The sequence below is a fragment of the Cupressus sempervirens genome, chromosome 9 (genome assembly GCF_028749045.1).
Source record: "Cupressus sempervirens isolate cs-2001-9-10 chromosome 9, ASM2874904v1, whole genome shotgun sequence".
NCBI classification, from domain to species: Eukaryota; Viridiplantae; Streptophyta; class Pinopsida; order Cupressales; family Cupressaceae; genus Cupressus; species Cupressus sempervirens.
Window position 1 is genome coordinate 763,189,374 of NC_143126.1, and position 18,960 is coordinate 763,208,333.

General features: G+C 36.7%; 1 protein-coding gene across 7 annotated transcripts in view; it reads right to left on the bottom strand.

Annotated features, from left to right (window-relative positions):
* Positions 1–17,161, bottom strand: part of LOC149540914 (calcium-dependent mitochondrial ATP-magnesium/phosphate carrier protein 2-like) — a 45,267-nt gene extending 28,106 nt beyond the window's left edge. For 2 of the 7 annotated variants that reach the window (XM_089801975.1, XM_089801977.1), the window contains exons 1-2: positions 15,704–17,147; positions 12,647–13,426 (exon numbers count right to left, since the gene is read on the bottom strand). In XM_089801975.1, coding sequence (XP_089658101.1) covers positions 12,647–13,426; positions 15,704–16,175 — 1,252 coding nt within the window. In that variant the 5' untranslated portion in view covers positions 16,176–17,147. Of the gene's footprint in view, positions 1–12,238; positions 12,565–12,646; positions 13,427–15,703 lie in introns of those variants that run through there. The other 5 variants (XM_089801980.1, XM_089801981.1, XM_089801976.1 and 2 more) reach the window with 5 other exon arrangements.
* Positions 17,162–18,960: the final 1,799 nt, after the last annotated feature.

The following is an 18,960-nucleotide window of genomic DNA, read 5'->3' on the forward strand; positions in this document are numbered from 1 at the left end:
AAAAGTATAAGGGTGAGGTCAAACTCCCTCTAAAGTGGGAAATACATTTACGTTGTAAATTGTATCCTCGTACAATGTCATGCTCATTTAGAGCTTTCTTTAGTGCTCCTCATTCCATGCACCCAAATCAAACAAATCTTGATCGATCTAGTGCCTAACTTGGGAAGTTTAGCACCTTTCAAGCTCCCCCAGCCTATTTCTAACCCACCAACTCTTGGCAATAGGTACCATAGTCCAGCCAAAATGGGTTCAAATTTCAAACATCTATCAATTGAAAAATAGTAAGCAGGAAAATGTTCCCTAGATTGGTTTTCTTTGAATTTATCAACAGGTTGTGAGCTCTACTATAAAAGGAGGCCTCGACCCTGTAAGAATAATCAGAATAACTCAGAGGGGGGTGAATCAGTTATCCTCGGGTCCAAATGTACCAATTCAACTTTTACTAACCTTAACCAACTAAAGTGGGAAATACATTTAGGGTTGTACATTGTATCCTCATACAATATCATGCTCATTTAGAGCTTTCTTTAGTGCTCCTCTTTCCATGCACCCGAATCAGACAGATCTTGCTCAATCTAGTGCCTAACTTGGGAAGTTTAGCACCTTTCAAGCTCCCCCAGCCTATTTCTAACCCACCAACTCCTAGCAATAGGCACCATAGTCCAGCCAAAATGGGTTCAAATTTGAACCATCTATCAATTAAAAAATAGTAAGCAGGAAAATGCTCCCTAGATTGATCTTCTTTGAATTTATCAACATGTTCGTGAGCTCTACTATAAAAGGTGGCCTCAACCCTGTTAGAATAATCAGAATAACTAAGAGGGGGGGTGAATTAGTTATCCTCCGGTCTAGATCTACCAATTCAATTTTTACTAGCCTCAAGCAACTTAAACGATCTCATAAAACCACACGATCCATATAGCAATTCATCAACAACTTAACAAATTCAATCACCACTTAACTATTTGTTCAACATATGCTGACCAATAGTAAATAGCATGCATCACACATATAACATTCACACATGTTTGACACTCAGATTTAACGTGGAAACCCAATTTGGGAAAAACCATCAAGTAACATGCTACCATTGTCACTCTTTTGAAGTGAGCTCGGTTAAGAGCCAACCTTATTAAAGATTACAAAACACACTGTTAGGGTATGACCCTATTAAAGGATTTAATCACCTTGTTAGGAGTGACCTAGTTAGAGGACTTTGGATCATTCCATTAGAATGTCACCTTGATTAAAGGATTTACAAAATGACTAATAAGTCCTGAAATTTGCACCCTACCAAGTTAAATGAAATGAACTAGAAAAATTTCAAATAACATGGAACCACTCATAAGTAGTGGGATTTTCCTTTGAAACTGAGTGGATCTCCTAATTATAGGCCTGCTCCTTAGCTCTTGATGCTGTAATAAACTAAACTTGATAGGAAAAGGGAGAAGATGCAAAAATGAACCTAAAACTAAACTTAGCTAATAGGTGATAAACCAAAATTAATTGATACAAAACATATGAATGACTTCACTTCATAACATCTCCTTGATGACTTAAACACTTTTATAAAGGCTTGCATAAATATTTCACACTGAGGTTCTGAAAGCAAAGCTAAGGAAAAGATATTATTTCACTTAGCAATCCTAAAGACGTGACACACACACTACAACTTAGAAACAAACTTACAGTTCTGCAATTTGATAAGAATTGAGACAGAGATTAAAAGGAGTCCTAAAACTCACTATTTTCTCTTATCTTTCAAACATCTATACAAAATTTTGCAGAAAAAGAAGATTCGTAATCAATCCAAAGAAAATTTGCTCCAAAATGATCCAATTCATATATTGATTCTCTAGAAATGAGTTACAAAAGACACATAAAATACACTAAGGACACCAAAAATGTCACAAAATTCTTCCCTACATAATCAAAACTCACTTTACCATAATAGTCCAAAAGACTAAGTAACAATCTTCTTCTAGTCGAATTCATGAAAGAAGGCTCCAAAAAAGGAGTCAAATCTTATCTAAAATGGCGACTCACTGCATGATAACTGCACTAAGTCAAAAAGAAACCTATGACTCACCAATAACCACCCATGGAATGCTCTAACAGACCATAAAGACTCCAAAAATACCTGGTCAAAGTTCAAATCTGACCCCAAACTAAACACTAGAAAAACTCCTCAAATCCCAACCAATCATAATATTAGGTCCTTTTTGCAAATCTGGACAACTCCCAAGACCAAGTTTTTTGGCAAATATTAAGTACATTAATATCTAAGGAAATATTCAATATTCCTTATTTGCATTAAAAATCAATACTTAAATGACTTAAAAAATCATTTAATATATTTGACTCAATCCTTATGCAAAACTTGACTCCTAAGTCCTAATACCTATCATTTTATCCTTTAAACCCTTTTCCCCCCACACAATATGAATTACATTACTTTTGGGAAATAAAAATAAAAGCCTCAAAAGCTTCTCTTACATCTGCAGATTTCAAAAATTATGGAAAAAGAAATAGGGCATAATATCTTATTGCAACCCTAAGTTTCTTTATTTTGCAAATTGCATCTGTTTTGGAGAGCTTGGAGAAGAGATGTGGCTAGGGTTTGAACAGCCGCCATGAATATTTTTGGAGTTCTTCTTCCGTTGCAATCATTTCACATGACTAGAGCCATGGTTTCTCTGAGTTTATTGCCATTATGCGAGCTGTGATTTTTCTGCATTTCTTCCAGTCACCATTTGAAGTTAATGTTGTGTTGGTTTCATGGAGAATGTATGAAAGTTGTAATTGATCTTTTCTTCATAGCTGAAGGTAATCAGCAATCATATTTCTTCACTGTTATTTGTGGTTATTTCTCTTATTCTTTTCCAGCTTGGATGTCAAATACTGAAGGTACTGCTGTAGTTTTTCTTCTTTGTTGGACATATTTATTCAAGCCTCCATTATATATATAGTTTTCGCAAAAACCCTCTACATTCCATGACTGGAATGACACTGTCTTTGAGCCGCCATGATAAAGCTTTGTATATAGCTGTAGTTACCTTTTGAAGTCGTCATTTTAGAGCTAGAATCTGCCATAGTTTTAAGGTAATGCTATTGGTATTACTTGCTGAGCACATTTTAATCAAAACTGTCACTGCTAGAGGTCATACTCTGTTAGTTTCATGAAGAAATGTATTATTGCAAGCTTTCAAGGCTATTTGAAGCCATCATCTGCTGTTACTCTGTGATTAAAACATGGGTTTCCTTTTCCCTTACGTTTTTTAAAGATTTATCTCATGCCTTTTGGCTACCATTGTTGATGTGAATGGAGGTTAAAGAACTTGAAACCACCATATTTGATAGATAATGCTGGTGGTATTACTTGCTGAGCACATTTTCATTTGCTTGGCTCACCATGCTTGGCTATTACTGTCATAATAAATCTGTATTGCTGCATTTAGAAATAACAAGAAACAATGAGCTACCATTGGAGATGTATGCGATTTTAGTTGTTCTTTTGCTATTGTACCTTCTCAGTATCTTCTCTTATAATATGACTACTATAGCTAAAATTTGAAGGTGCCATGATATAACTTTTTGATCCCTTAATGTTTTACTAAATCTTCAAGTTGGAGGTAATGAGTTTTATATTTAACTTGCTGAAAAAGGCACTATTGTTATTCAATTGGTAAGCTATCATTTCTTACTTTTTGTCTTGTTGGAACTGCCATGCTTTGGCAACTTTCCTGTAGCTCACTTGTAATTGGAAGTTATTTGTCGCAATATGGGTTTTGATTAAAACCATTAACTTAATTGTAGAGTGATAATATCACTCAAGTTCACAAATACAAAATAACACAATTGATATACACATGTATAGAACATAGGATGTACCAGTAATACCACAATCCAATAGGCAAGGAAATGATTTCTTTATTAATACCAAAAAACCCACCCCCATACATTGACAATCATCCGAGTACTTATAGAAGGGTCCGTTGGTTGGAAACCAACCAACGCATTCCCTCACCTCCTAACTACCCACCCTGGCTAGCTTAACAAGTGCTAAACACAATGGTTACTTTATTCCGACTACATCTATCCCCCCCCCCCAAAAAAAGAAGTCGTCTTCCAAACGACTACTAAATATGAAAACAACAACAAAAAAGAACTTTGACTGCAAGAAGAGGGATGGGAGAACATCCCTGTGCGCGGCTTTGCTTTCTCTATCTTCCAAGCTTCCTCCATGGCCACGTTTTCCTCTGCATGTACATATGTTATATTTGCCTTCCATACTGATTTTGCTAGCTATCTCTGTCGTACGGATGTCACAAATTGCCCATGTCGTACGCCCTGTGGCTGCAGTATGGAATTCTTTAGTACAAAAGTCTACTGTACAGAAATTTGTCATATGGTCTATTGCCTGGACTGATGCCACAGTACAGAATTATGTCATACGGTCTCTCCTCTGGAATGATGTCGTACGTAAGGATGTTGGAAGTGATGTTTCTGTATGAGATGTTGCCATACGGGATGATGTTGTTGTACTGGAAGTTGCCTTGCAGAATATTGCCACACAGTGTCTTCAAATGAAATTTGGAACTGCCAATGTCGTACGCTTGGTCTATACAATGGTTTGTTGTACGCAGGTTTGCCGTACGATGGTCCTCTCTGTGTTGCTTGGCCATACGAGTTCCTCTTCTCCAATGACGAGGTGTGGTCCTCTCTGTACGGCTATTTTCCTGATTGCTCTATCCACCCTTCCCTCCTGTTGTACGGCTGTCCGTACGGCGACCCTTTCCTCTCCTACAGCGGCCATCACTTCAGCTACCTCTACACTTTCCTCTTTGTCACTTCCTTCCCCGGTAATTCCTTCTCTGTCACTCTGGGTAATGTTTTGGGTAATCTTTTGTGATTTCGTATCTTTATAAGGACTTGGTTCGTTGTTTTCTCTTTTTGCTTTTTGTCCTTTTTCCTCTCTTATATTTATAAAATAGCTACTTGCCAATTTATTTCATCTCTCGTACGCTTTTAACTTAGACCCATTTACGAGGTCTCATAGCTACTTGCCAATTTATTCCGTCTCTCATACGCTTTTAACTTAGACCCATGTACGAGGTCTCTAATAGGTTTGTTATCCCAAATAGATAACTTTACTGCCCCATTCTCTTTATGCTTCGTGTACTCCTTCAAGTACCTTCCTTCTGATTGAGAGTCTTGTACTTGTAACATATTACATTCTGCGTGGGAAACTTCATAGTCTCCCATTTGCCAGTGTAATAATTCATTAAGGGAATTTGTGTCGTCGTCTGAGCATTCCCCTAGTCTGAGCACCCCTTCCTCATCTGGTTGCATCCCTTCATAGTTTTGTCCTTCAGAATTTGATGCCAAGTCCTAACTTACTAACTGGTTCTTGAGATCTATAGTGTACTTCCTTCCTTCCAATTCAATAGAGAGGGTGTTTCGTTCCCAGTTGTGATTGGCCTTTGCTACTACTAGCCATTCTCTCCTTAATAAAACATCATATCCTTTCTTCTCTAAGGTAATAACCACAAAGTCTAAAACAAATTGTTGGGTTCCTATTATTACCATTTGCCCTATCAAGGTACCAACTGGTTTGATGCCATGTTGATCTGCTCCTATGAGTAAAAGAGTTAGTGTTTTAATGGACCAAATATGGATTGTATATTTTTATTATGTCTTTAAGACGAGTAGGGGCCCGAGCGGACAGCAAAAAATTTTATAAAAAAAAAATTAGGGGGTATTTTGCCTTTACTAAATTGGTTGGAAAAGAAGGGATGGCCAGCAGTTTTGGGGACGGATAGGGGACAGCAAAACCATCCCCGGCTGCTGGTCGTCCCCAAGTTCCTGCCAAAAAAAATGGCAGTTTCGGGGATGTTTCTAAATTTGCCAAAAAGGGGATGACTCAAGGGACGGCAAAAATCCGTCCCCACGTCCTCATGGAACATTGATTTCGAGGAAATATAGATGCCACTTCTATTTCATGAGAATTCTAAGATTTTCTTCATTTTGTTTCTTCTCACCATTTTATTAGCTTGATACAATTCCCCTTTGTTAGTGTGAGGTAATCGTTGCGAGGAGATGAGAGCAAAGGGACGATCAAGAATTCAAGTGGCAAGATCAAGCTAGAAAATCTCAAACAAGTGGATGATACAAGAAGGCAAGCTCAAGCTTCAAGATCTCCAAATGAGAAGAAGGATTTAGATCAAATCATCCAAGTACAAATTCTAGGCAAAATGAAGATCAAGTTCACAAAGATGCACATGATTCAAGTCATAGCAATGACAAAATTTCCAAAAGTAAAAGCAGAAACAATTTGGAAGACGAAGCAATTTGGGAACATGTAATCAAATTAGAGGACTTGACAATGTTGAGTATCAAGAGGTATTTTCCCATCACCAAAGGATTGATCAAGACCACAAGATACAAGTTGAGGTGGCACCTAGTTGTCTTCTACCAATCAAAAAATTCCAGTTTCAAGCACATTCAAATCACATCGTGCCAAGTGTACAATCTTCTCACTGGCTCTCAAAAAAAATGTAATTTTCTTACTAGCCCACAAAGCAGTGCCCTCATGTAATTTGGTTGAAAGAGTTTGTAGGGATTAAACTTGGCACCTTGATCTTGAATCAATCCTAACCCTTCATTGTAATTGAACAAATATAAAAGGCCAAGGTCTTCTCATTTGTAACCCATTAGATTAGATTAGGCTAGCTAAGGGGGAGACTTGTTGAAATTGTTGCTGTAATGCTATCAAAGTGACTGATGATTCATTGTTGGTCTTTATGGTAAATTACTTTATGTTTCTTTGAAGTGTTGCATGGTTTCCTCAATATTTCGCTTGGAGTAGATTTCAATTCATGTTTTTTAAAAGTGGCCTACTTGAAGGAAGACAATTGTGGATGTTTACTTGCTTGACTCGAACAAATCTAGGCCACTAGCCTCTCACTAATTGTGAGTGTGCCTTGTGATATGAACTAGTGATTGAAAGCACTTAACTTCCATTGATACTCAATCTTTAGTTTGCATCCATTTGATGGGATTGAAGAGGAAATATTGATTTGAAAATCATTTGAGTATAACTTAGAAGCTTGTACTAGGCAGGGAATCGCTGAGAAAATTGCATAGAGTCCAAGTTCATCCATTATTCCTTGCATTCAAAGTTACAAGCAGAAGTTTATCTTAAGTCCAAGTTGAGAAGTCAAGAGTTGAAAATCCAAAAAAACTATAATTTCATTACATATTGTAAAGCCAAATCTATAGAAGAAAGTTGATATCCATCGAATGAGTAAAGTCCCTTTGTGATAACCAACATATCACATAATAAAACTGAGTGAGTATCCCCAATTGAAGGAACCTTGAAGTCATTTCATAATCTTACTTTGCAAGCTTAGAATGATTAGTTACCTTATTCAAGAAAAGATTTAGTGTTTCACTTTGAAACATTGAGTATTAGATTTTGTATGTTGTAGTGGAACAAAACTCACATCAGTAGGTCAAAAGGCATAAAATGAAAAGAGATTGCAACTCCCTCAAACATGACTTATAAAAAGAGAGAAGATAACTTCATTTGAAAGGGAGATAGAGGAAGGAAGAGCAAAGGCAAGGTGGAATCAAGGAATGGTTAATGAAAGAGAAAAATGGAAAGAAAGGGACATGACTCCCTCAAAATGCAAAGGTTAAGAAAGGGGGGGACTCTTCTAAAGGGTGCTAATTATGGAAGGTTATGACTCTTTCAAAAGGCAGAAACAATGAAGAGTTGTGGCTCTTCCAAAGGGTGATCACTATGAAGAGTTGTGACTCATTCAAAGAGTGACAATTACAAAGGGTTATGACTCTTTCAAAGGGCAGAAATGATGAGGGGTTGTGACAATTCCAAAGGGAGGTAGTGGTGAAAGGTTGTGACCATTGCAAAGGAAAGTCATAATGGAGTGTGACTCCCCAACATTGAAGATATAAAGGGGAGATCAACTCATTTGAAAAGCACAAGTAATATCTATCTAATCATTAAGCAGATGTAAAAGATGATAGCAGACCTATACGATGCTCAAGAGCGGACATAACAAACATAAACCAAAATTAGGAACAATGATCAAGGCAAGAAGTAGCAATCATCATAATATAAGGAAAAGCAATCTCCTTTAATAAATATGGCAGAAATCAAAAATAGTTTATGGTAAACAACATTGGTTGAAATTCATTGTAAGAACAGCAATTATACCTGGTAAAGGCAGCACTCAGTTAAAAATATTGACCAATCCTTAAAGAGTGTGACTAAGATATTAAAGCTATGATTTATCACTAGTGTCCATTCATCGAAAAGACATGACTCTTCTACCACATGGGAAGGACATAAGTATAAAAAAAAGTAAGCAATCAAGCATATGAACAGCAGTAGGAATCATATAAACAGCAGAACCAATCATATCAACAGAAGAAGCAATTATATTTGCAGCAGGGCAATCTGATCATAATCCCTTGTGTTGTTGTGATATGCTCTTAATTTGGGGACGGTGAGGGGACGGCAGGGGGACGGCAGCGGGGGACAAGAGTGGGGGTATATATATATATATATATGGTACTTAAAATGCTAGTTATGAAAATATGTATTGCAATATAAGATATAGAAATGTAAAAGAGTAAATACTTGAACATTGCATTGAATTAGAATATCGAACATTAAACATAAATAGTCAAATCTGCAAACAGTCAACACCAGGATGTCACCCATCCTCGGTGGAGGTGGTGGAATCTGGGGGCACCGCTAGGGATGGGGGGATGGAGTCCTCAAGTCCCCGGTGCGTTGAAGTGTCCACAACGTGGGGCAAAAAGGAGGGCGATGCATCCCTCTGTTACTATGATGAATACTTGAATTTAAATGAAATTTTTGAAATAAGTGACATTAATATGATGGAGAACACTGTAAAGCCCAATGGCAATGATGGTACCAATGATTATATACATATAGCACCTAATGATGATGGTTAATGACCAAATGAGGCCATGGAGGATAAGGTCCTGCCATTGGATCTAGGGTAAAGGATACTTGGGCCACCTCACCATGTCTCCCAACACAACCCTAGAAGGGAATGCAAGCAAGGAATGTGGTGAAAGATTCCCACTAGGCGTAGCACCTCGTAAAGACGGTTAAGGGCCATAAGTTTAAGGATCGCAAGGCCACTTCATGATGATGTTTAAGGACCCTCGGCTGGGGACTACTTGAGGCCAAGGAGGATAAGGTCCTGCTTGGGACTAGAATTGAAGGTCAAGGACACCCTATTGCAGCTCCCCTACTAGCCCTACCTTGATCAATAGTTGAAGTGAATCAATCATAAGAGGCAAGAGGTTAGTTAACATTAGGAAGGAGAATGGTGTAAAGCCATCACTAGGTACACCACCTCATGATGATGGTTAAGGACCATATGAGGCCATTGAGGATAAGGTCCTGATATCAGACCTTGGGTAAAGTATACTTTGGCACCTTGTCATATCTTCCAGTACAATGCTTGCTATGGTTGAGCTCCCATGTAATCATTAAGATGTGTTGTGTAGATTCATATGTGTATTTCCTTACCCAATTATTTCATGAATTATATCTACACTATTATCTAATCTGGCAGGAGATTTCCAAAACAGATCTATCTCATCTTATTTTTTAGAGAGAGGATTTTTTCTCTAATTATATTTTCTCTCTGTTTTTTTTGGATTTGTGAACTTAGGGCAAAATATAAGATGATCTCAGAAAGGGGCATTTCATACAAGATTATAATCAGAAGTTTCCCAAGAGTTGGGAGGAAAATATAGCCTACATACAATGTCCCTGTAACAGAGCAGCCCACCCATTCACCAAGCCATTGCCTTACAAGACATGTTTTGGGTGTTTACCCCCTAGCTATTTCAATGTTTCATGGGGACAGTCAAAGGTTGGTTTAGAAAACAAGGATTTAAACTTCATGGACAAAAGTTCAACAAATGCAACTCCATAGTCAAAATCCAAAGATACAAGCACAGTGACAACGAGTATAGAGTGAAACACAAGTGCCAAGTTGGTGACAGAATTTGTGTATTACTTGGAAAGGGATAGAATCCAAGGACCAGCCAAGAAGCTGAAACCCATTGGTTTCTCCCTTTCAGCTTATTGAGAAAGTGGAAGAGAATGCTTTCTTCCAGCTGGACCAACCTCCTCATATGATAATATTCTCAGCAATTAGTTTAAATAAGCTTTGGTTGTTTGAACCTTCCATGTTAGACTAAAAAGATGTACTGCTGCCTACAATGGATGACTTGGCCCCTTGTGGACAAAAGGAGCTAAACAATGACATACCACTGGAAAAGAAAGTGAGGGAAACAAGGAAAAGCAAACATGAAACATGGTGAATTTAAGCGGTCAATTTCCATGACAAGAAAATGCTAACCAAAGGATGGCATAGGGAAGAAGTTCTCACATTCGTTAGGTCCTTGAACCTCCTTAGTGGGGAGTTATGACCAAAAAACATTGGGTCAAAGATGTTAGGCCATAGGGTCAAAAGTCTCTAATTCCAATCAACAAAATGTCTTGAACCATGGGAGAGGTAAAACAATTTTTTAGTGTAGTTCATCGTGTGAGAATATTTACTGTTGTGAAAAGCATGTTTCTGATAATCTGAAGCATGACAAGGATGAATTGGAAAACTGGATTAATTGTGAGAAGCATGTTTGTGATGATCTAAAGCATTACAGGGATGACTTTGAAAAGAGGATTGAGTGTTCAAATTGCAAAACATTAATTGTAACGACACTACCGATTTGTATAGTCAACAAATTCAAAACTGTCAGGTCAATCCTGACATTGCCACTAAGCTGAAAACAGAGATTCCAACACCATCACGATGGTTTTCCAATTCAGAGCAGATAATTGGAATTTCAAGCATCTTTCAAGTGTCTTTTTGCATTTTTCAATGTATTGTCTTCTCTTTGGTGCCAAAGTTGCTGGGAGTTTGTGTATGGTTTGTAGAGATGTTTGAGGAGTTGGCCCTCTTGCAAAACCTATAATCTTTATTGTTGACTGTATGAGGAGGCTTGTCTGTCATTGCATAATGACATATTAGCTAAGTTTGAGCTTAGTGGGATAGCATTTTCACCCTAGAAGATAGGTATACACTTGGAAAAACGGGATGATGGTGAAATAATGAGCTTATGCTCAGTCTTGCTAGAGGTTTTACCCTTTTTAGGGTTTCTCCAAGGTATCTTGTGCATCACAATAATTTGCATATCTTCTTTTGCACTTACTGTTTTTCAGTTTTGCATTCCTTATGTTTTTGTTGATGTGATAAATATGTTAGATGGTTTTAATAGCCATGTATGGTCATCAAACAATGTGATCCTGATGATGGCTTACAGTGTGCTACAGAATGTTGATGCAAAAGCTAATCTTATGCAGTTGAATCCAGAAATGTTGTGCGATAAAAATGGAGTGTCGAAGGCATGTTGCAAGACTGCCATAAGAGATTTGTATGTTGGTGAGAACTAGGGAATGTCTCCAGAATTTTGCCAATCATCCAAGACATCCAGGGTTGCACTCAAATCCCAGGGACCTATTAGTATTAATTTGTTAAAAGATTTCTGAACTAGCATTTCTTGCAAATAAAAGAAAGGTCAATCCATCAAATACCATATAATTCTCATGGTAACAGGTTTACATTTATCATCCTGAAAATTCCAAAATCATTTGGTTTTCCGTTTTTTGCAATTACTAGCTTGATATTCCAAAGTCCTTGTCTTTTGATTTTCAAATGGTTATAACTTATCTTCTATAGAATATACATGCTGCTTTACTACAAATCATGTTTGAACAACAAATTTAGTTTGAAATACAATGGTTTCTTGTGTTATATGCAGGCCCAGTCAGAGCCCAATTCTTAGTATTTCAATGTTTTGAATTTGTCTATTACTTCAGAACTGCTTTGTCATTCCATTTGCTGTCTTATGCTCCTATTGTGTGAATTGCTACTGTTGTATCACCAGATCTCTGTTATTTCACAGGAAAAATTTAGGAATGTAATTACAATTACCACCCAAGAGGATAGCATCTTTATTGCTCCTAGTTGTAAAATACACCACATTTTCTTCTGTGCAGAAATTCATTCATTTTCTGCCTTTATCATACTTTCCTTTTTTGTTCCAATAAGACTGGTTATAAGATAAGCATCAAAGACATGCTGGAATGAATGTAAACAACAAATTGAGAAGATCAAAAGAGCTCAAATTCTAAGCATTTGTGGACTTTACGAACAAGGCATCACATAAAATGGTAGTTTTAGTGGAGGAACATAGTTATTAGGAAACTACATTATAGGAACATGGACTGCATCACAGTCCCCATACCCAAAATTTCTGGTAACCATATTTATACAGAATATAATTGTATCCCAATGTACTTAATCACATGCCCTAACTTAAATGGCATCCCCGTCCCTGTCTGTATTGATACTTATACCTCTACCGAGATAACTAGATTAATGCTAGTGAGATAAAAGTTCCCATAAGATGAGAGAAAAAAGGTTTCTCCTGCATTGATTTGCAAAACATGCGATAGATTCAGTCCTTAGTAGTATCATTGAAGCAGTAATAGAAAAGTTATGGCACTGACCTGTATCTTTGAGTATATATTTTTCCGACATATCTTTAAGTGTTTCATAAGCCGCAAGATCAATGCCTGCGTATGGTATTATCCCAAGAATAGATGGAAGAAGCCCTCTGTAGAATGCTCTAGGACCTTCATGAACCCATATGTCCTTCGATAGCTTTGACAACCTTGGAATTTTACCACCGTCACTGGCGTATGTTTGCAAGCGTGTTTTCACTAAATCCATTGGATAAATTACAGTCTGAGCAATAGCACCAGCTGTACCACCAGCAAAAAGGCGGCCAAACGTACCAATATGCTCTTCCCCACTTACACTTACTACAAGATTTTTCATCATTTCATAAGCATAAAATTTGATTGCAGATTCTGGTGCTACTTTAAGAACATTAATCCCATTCCCTCGAAAAAAACCCAACACACCACCTTCTCTAAATATCTCCTTGATAGCTGGAGCAACATGAGCACCTGATGTCTGCACTTGCAGCTTTACCTTTAGGCGATCAAGAGGAGCAGTTGTCGTTCGAGATAAGGCTCCAGCCACTCCTCCAGCAATAAGATATTTAGTTGCATGAATGTGCTTGCTAATACCCTGAGGAATAGCTGCTTGTTCCCCAATATCAATGGGGCAAAATCTTTCCCAATATTGATATATGTTTTGTATGGTAGCTTCATGAGGATACAGAAGCAGAAAATCCCTCCATTCTTCAAATGTTATAATTCCATTGTTATCCTTGTCGATGTGCTCCACAAAACGAACAAGCTCCTCGTCACTCATTACAATGCCTGAAAAAGAGAACAGGAAAAATTACAAATAAAAACAAACCAAGATGCATCAAAATTCATTTTCTCCATTCCTTGTGAAACTGGAAACTCCAAAACGAGCAAGGACTAAAATATAAATTAAATACCCAGCTGGCAGATAAAAGGAAAGATGATGTATAGAATGTCAAAGTTCGTAGCAGTGGTATATAGAGTTTATTAGCCTATCTTAGGGGATGACAAAGTTACATACTTCATACAAGACTATAACACAGACCGTTCAGACAGCATAAAATAATCATTCCTATAATTCTTTAAATCAACAATATCCACCTTAAAAAAACCTTAACCATAAGGAATCACATCCAAAAGCATCCTCATGAAAGATAGCTCACATACAGTATTATTGGTTATATTTTTTTCAAAATCGTGAGGGCTGTAAAAAATGAGATGTAGAATCAAAAAGAATATCCTTGATTTATGCATTCTGCAATGGAATAAGCCTATAAACAGAACCACAATTTTGGTTAACATAGTATAAAGCTGAATATACTCGTATGATGCTTTAATAGTTATAATGATAATAATGCCTACATCACTGCCCCTTTACAGTGGTCCGGCCAGTAGATGAGAGATAAATGACCATATATCTCACTCACCTTTATCACAACAGTAATGACTACAATGTCATCCCTTTGTAGAGGTCAAGCCAGTGTATGATAAATCATAAATCTTGCTCACCGTCATCAGCTTCAAACACTTCAAACACTTAATATGCTTGACCTTGATTGCTTACCTAGCTTCCAAGGACCACTTTTTTATAAATACTAGTTAAATACTCAGCCTCTCAATGAATGCACTTTCTAAGGACCTTAGCAATGTACCTGCTTCCAGGAGCAAAAGTTAAAGAGTTTATCACAGTAGCAAAAGTACCACTTGACAAAGATAGACAAGCATAAATCAATATAAAACAAAAGAGTTGTCACACCTGCAATATCATTTATTTTACTGACAACTTTACATGAAAGTCCACACAACATTGCTTGTCTCTTAATTTTGCGAAAAGTCATGAATGCCAAGAAACTGTAACCCATCTTCAATTTAACACAAGATAAGGACAAAACCACAGTAGAAAATCAGTACCCGCAAAAAAATTGTCAATAAAATCTTGGTATATCAAAACAGTAATTTTCATAAAAGACTCTTTTTTCTCTCAATTGTTGCCTGCAAAGAATATCAACCTAAAAACCAGATTAGAATAAATGTTACATATATGACCTTTATACACAAAAGGGAAGGAAAATTACTGTGGAACATTTTATAAGTGTTTCCGAATTTATATTATTTGGAATTCAACTTTCCAACAGAATAAACAATAAGGATGTACATTACAAATGCTTCTGAAATTAATTGTGTGTGAGTTTTTTCATCAACATTTTGGATCACACTCCATGATTCATTATCAGGATCATACTTGTAAGGATGTATATTAATTTTCCAAGATAAAGTTCCTCACCCCAGAACCTTTTTGCTGGTTTTTGTTTTGGAATTTATATTATTTGGAATTCAACCTTCCAGCACAATAAACAATAAAAATGATGTACTAGTCCCAAGATAAGTTCCTCTCCCAGGAACCGTTTGCTAGTGTTTTTGCTAAGAAACAGTTTATATTTTTCACAAGATCTCTGTAGTGTGATAATACATTTAAGAAATCAACAGGCTGAGCTAAAAACATATGACGTTATAACTTACTGTTTTAACACCTTTACCCATCCCTAGTACTACACTCCACTACAGAAATTACAGAAATCAAGTGTGCCGTCAATAAATTTACACGCGTCATAACAACAAATTCGCCAGAATTGATCTTTACTAGAATTAAATTTGCCAAATTCACCATAATTTACGAGTGTAAGTACCCAGCTCACAAGAAATTATGAAGTATATATTAGTGGTGAAAATATTTTTACAAATATAGATTGGTTCGTGAACTTTTCCGACTCGAAAATTCAGAAATACATATACATTTGACTAACTCACCAAAAAAACCATAAAATTTAGGACCGGCTGATTGGTTTGATTAAATCTAATGACACAATATGCATTTTATATGAAAAGTTCTTAATATGTTTTATTTGAAGTTCCGTCAAAACTAAGCAACTAGTGAAAAACAGCCCGTGCAAAATGCAACAAAATTTAAAATTTCGCGGATCCAATTTTTTAAAATTTTATCAAAATTAACCAATCGTTGAAATAAGGTGCATACAGGTAACAGAAGTCCTCGAAGAAAAGATAGCTCACATTTACCTGCTGAAACAAGGGCATCCCATAGCTCTTCAGGCAAAATGCAGCCATTGTGCTCCACGTCAATTGCCTCGAAAATGCGGTAAAGCTCAATTTCCTTGTCATCCATGTAGTGCCGAAATTCCTGGTAATCGACCCGGCCGTCCTGGTTGGAATCACAAACCTTGAGCAAATCCTTAGCGTACTTGTACTCAGAAGGTATCCTCAATGCCTGCAAACCCTTTTCAATTTGTGAATTGTCAAGGTAACCCACATTTGTTGCATCAAAGAAATTAAACAGACTTCTGACCCTCACTTCCCTTTCTTCCTCTGTCTCCCTCAAGGCTAGCAGGACATGTTCAAGGGATGGCGGGCCGGACTTCCTCACGGGATTGCAGTGTCCAGCCTGGGGATCAGCTCCCCGTTTTGATGTTGTGGGCATTGGTAAAGGAACACGGTGATGGTCTACAGCCTGTCCAGCACCGGACATGCCTTCCCAACAAAATATTATTTCAGCTGCAAATATTTGAGACTTTCTTCCAAATATGAATGAAAATCTAACTCAAAGCTTTACACATATTTACTGGCATGATATGTAGCACGGGTTTCCACGTTGAAACTTTGTTCCAGAACGGCAACTAGAGCAAAAGTGAAATCCAATTGCCGAATCAGGCCCTCAAAAGAAAGGAAAGAAAACAGATTTCTTCTTCGCTATAGGAAAAGGATGTTCCACGACGTCCCCGAAACGGGACATGCCTTTCCCGGTAATTGGAGATGACAAGGGGAAAAATTGCAGTAATAAAAGTTGCTCGTAAATACAAGCTTTCTTCTCAAGATCGATCAAACCCTAACTCAATTCTTCTCGAAACCAAAATAAACAGAGTTTTCTTCACCAATTAGAATGGTGATACTCGCCGGGCATGATTTACCCGGCGACAGACTGAAAAAGTGATAGTTTCAGGAAATTGAGTCAATTCAAGCCATTTTACCTAAGATCGAACAAACTCTAACTCAATTATTCACGTGATTAAAGAACAGTGCCATACTTCCCTTCAACGGATAAATCGCTGTCAACTGACAGATGGATGGGTAGACAGGGACTTTTCAGTTTTGAACTGGAAGTCAAACCCAGATTTGATTGAGATTACCTATTTTCACTGACAGGAAGGAAGACTTTTGAATTGGCCGATTCAAGCGATCAAATCCCGCAACGTCCACAAGTTTCTAATTTCATTTCTCCTCTGTTTTCCCCCTCAGAGTTCCCGCAACAAGAACTTACAGTTGCAATTATCATGCCTCTCTGAAGGTATTTTGCATTGCAATGCTGAATTCTGCGCTCCTTTCCCACAGCTACCGGGAAATGAGGATGAGTCGTAGGCAATGAAAATATTATATTCTGCGTTATGGCTCTAGATTCTCGTCCTCCTCCTCCTCGTCCTCATGTTCTGGGCTTTTGTCTCGATGATTTTATGCTTTCATTACCATCCACACAGTACTCTAATTTTTTACTATATAAAAACTTTTTTAAAAAACTTTACCAATAAAAATTGATTAACCAAAAAAAGTATTACTCTCTTTGTCCCTTCTGTTAAAGGGAATTATCTTGGAGAAGAGATTGAAGATATCCTTGGAGTCGGAATTGCTATTATGGTGTTTCAGTCCATGGTGGATTGATGAATTGTTGGTGTTTATTAAGAATTTTATGCGAATATAATTGTGAAATATGTATTAGAATGTGTATTAATCTGTTGATTTTATGTATAATAATAAAGCACTTTTTTTATAGAGTTTATTGGACTATGTTTTATGTTTATAATTCTCAATAAATAAAAAATTTCTATGGCTCTTCATTTAATTCTTGGAATCATGTTATTCAATATCAGCAACATTAAATAGTTCACATATAGGTCGTTGCTCATGCTTTACTTATGAGGTACCAACGCAAGTATGGTTGGCAACTTCATAAATAGCTTTTTAAAAGTTTCACTCCACATCTACACCATGCATGATAGCACATACAAATCACATATTCAACACTGAACTTAGAATAACAAATAAAACCTTAGCAAATTAGAAAAAATTCAACACCCCTTCCAAGCAATTTTATGAAATGTCATTTGCTATTACAACACATCCAAAACCACAACCATTAGAAGATGAAGCACCACCTATCAAAGGCCAACTAGTTTAAAGTTTGTCACAACCTTTATACTTGCAATCATGTAAAATATTAATATACATCTATAACATAACTAGATTACAATCATTTAGATATTGGATAGGAAGAATTACAAGTCATATATTTATCTTGATAATACTCCATGTATAGAATGTTGGTAATTCGGCTTATGAGGATATGTAAGGATGATATAGAGTTGCCATTTATGGCAACATATACCTAGTGTGAAGAAGGCAAAACATAATTCTAAGCTTTGGATACCTGGACTTAAATTGTCTAGGTATTATTTAGGAAAACAAAGAACAATTATACATTTTGTTTTAGCACGGTTCACTCGAGGCACTTCAGACTATGTGTAGTTGAAGGAAGGAAGTACATGATGTAATGAGCACATGATTATGAGCACTTAAGGAGATTCGATGTGTGGATAAAGTTATGGCAAGTTTTCCAAGTACAGGTTATACAAGCAGAATAGAGAAGTAACAAAGTAAAGGCATTTCAGTTAAAGGATTATTTTGGTCTACCAAAACAATGACTTAACAAGGTTGGGATGACATCCTAAATGTTAACCCTCACTTAGCAAAAAATTATTTCAAGTTTTGAGAAACACGCAAGATATGGAAGGTTGTTTGGGCAAGCAATTTGGTATAAAAGAAGACATTTTTTGTTTGTAATAAGTGTGGCATTCTAATTTAATGTTATAATGTTGTGATGCACAATTTGCCTAATCAATATTGATGCAAACGTGGTGATATTACGGTGTTGTACGAATTAATGATGAGTTTTGTGAAGAAAGCTATTGTAAAGGACAAATCAAATATTGAAGATATTAGCACAGTTAGAAAGGTTTTTGTGTCTATATCTTTTGTATACAGATTGTATTATTGTATATGCATGTTTGAGCAATAGGCTTAGCTTGCTACTTTTATTGTATTACCAACTCCTAATAAGGTTGAAGCTTCTAACAGGGTTAGTCTTCTAACAAGGATAGATACACTATACAGGTGTAATAGACTCCTAACAAGGTCAATATCTTTCACAAGATACTTTTGATTAGTGGATCATTTTGTTGGTACCATCCCCACAGAGGTTTGTC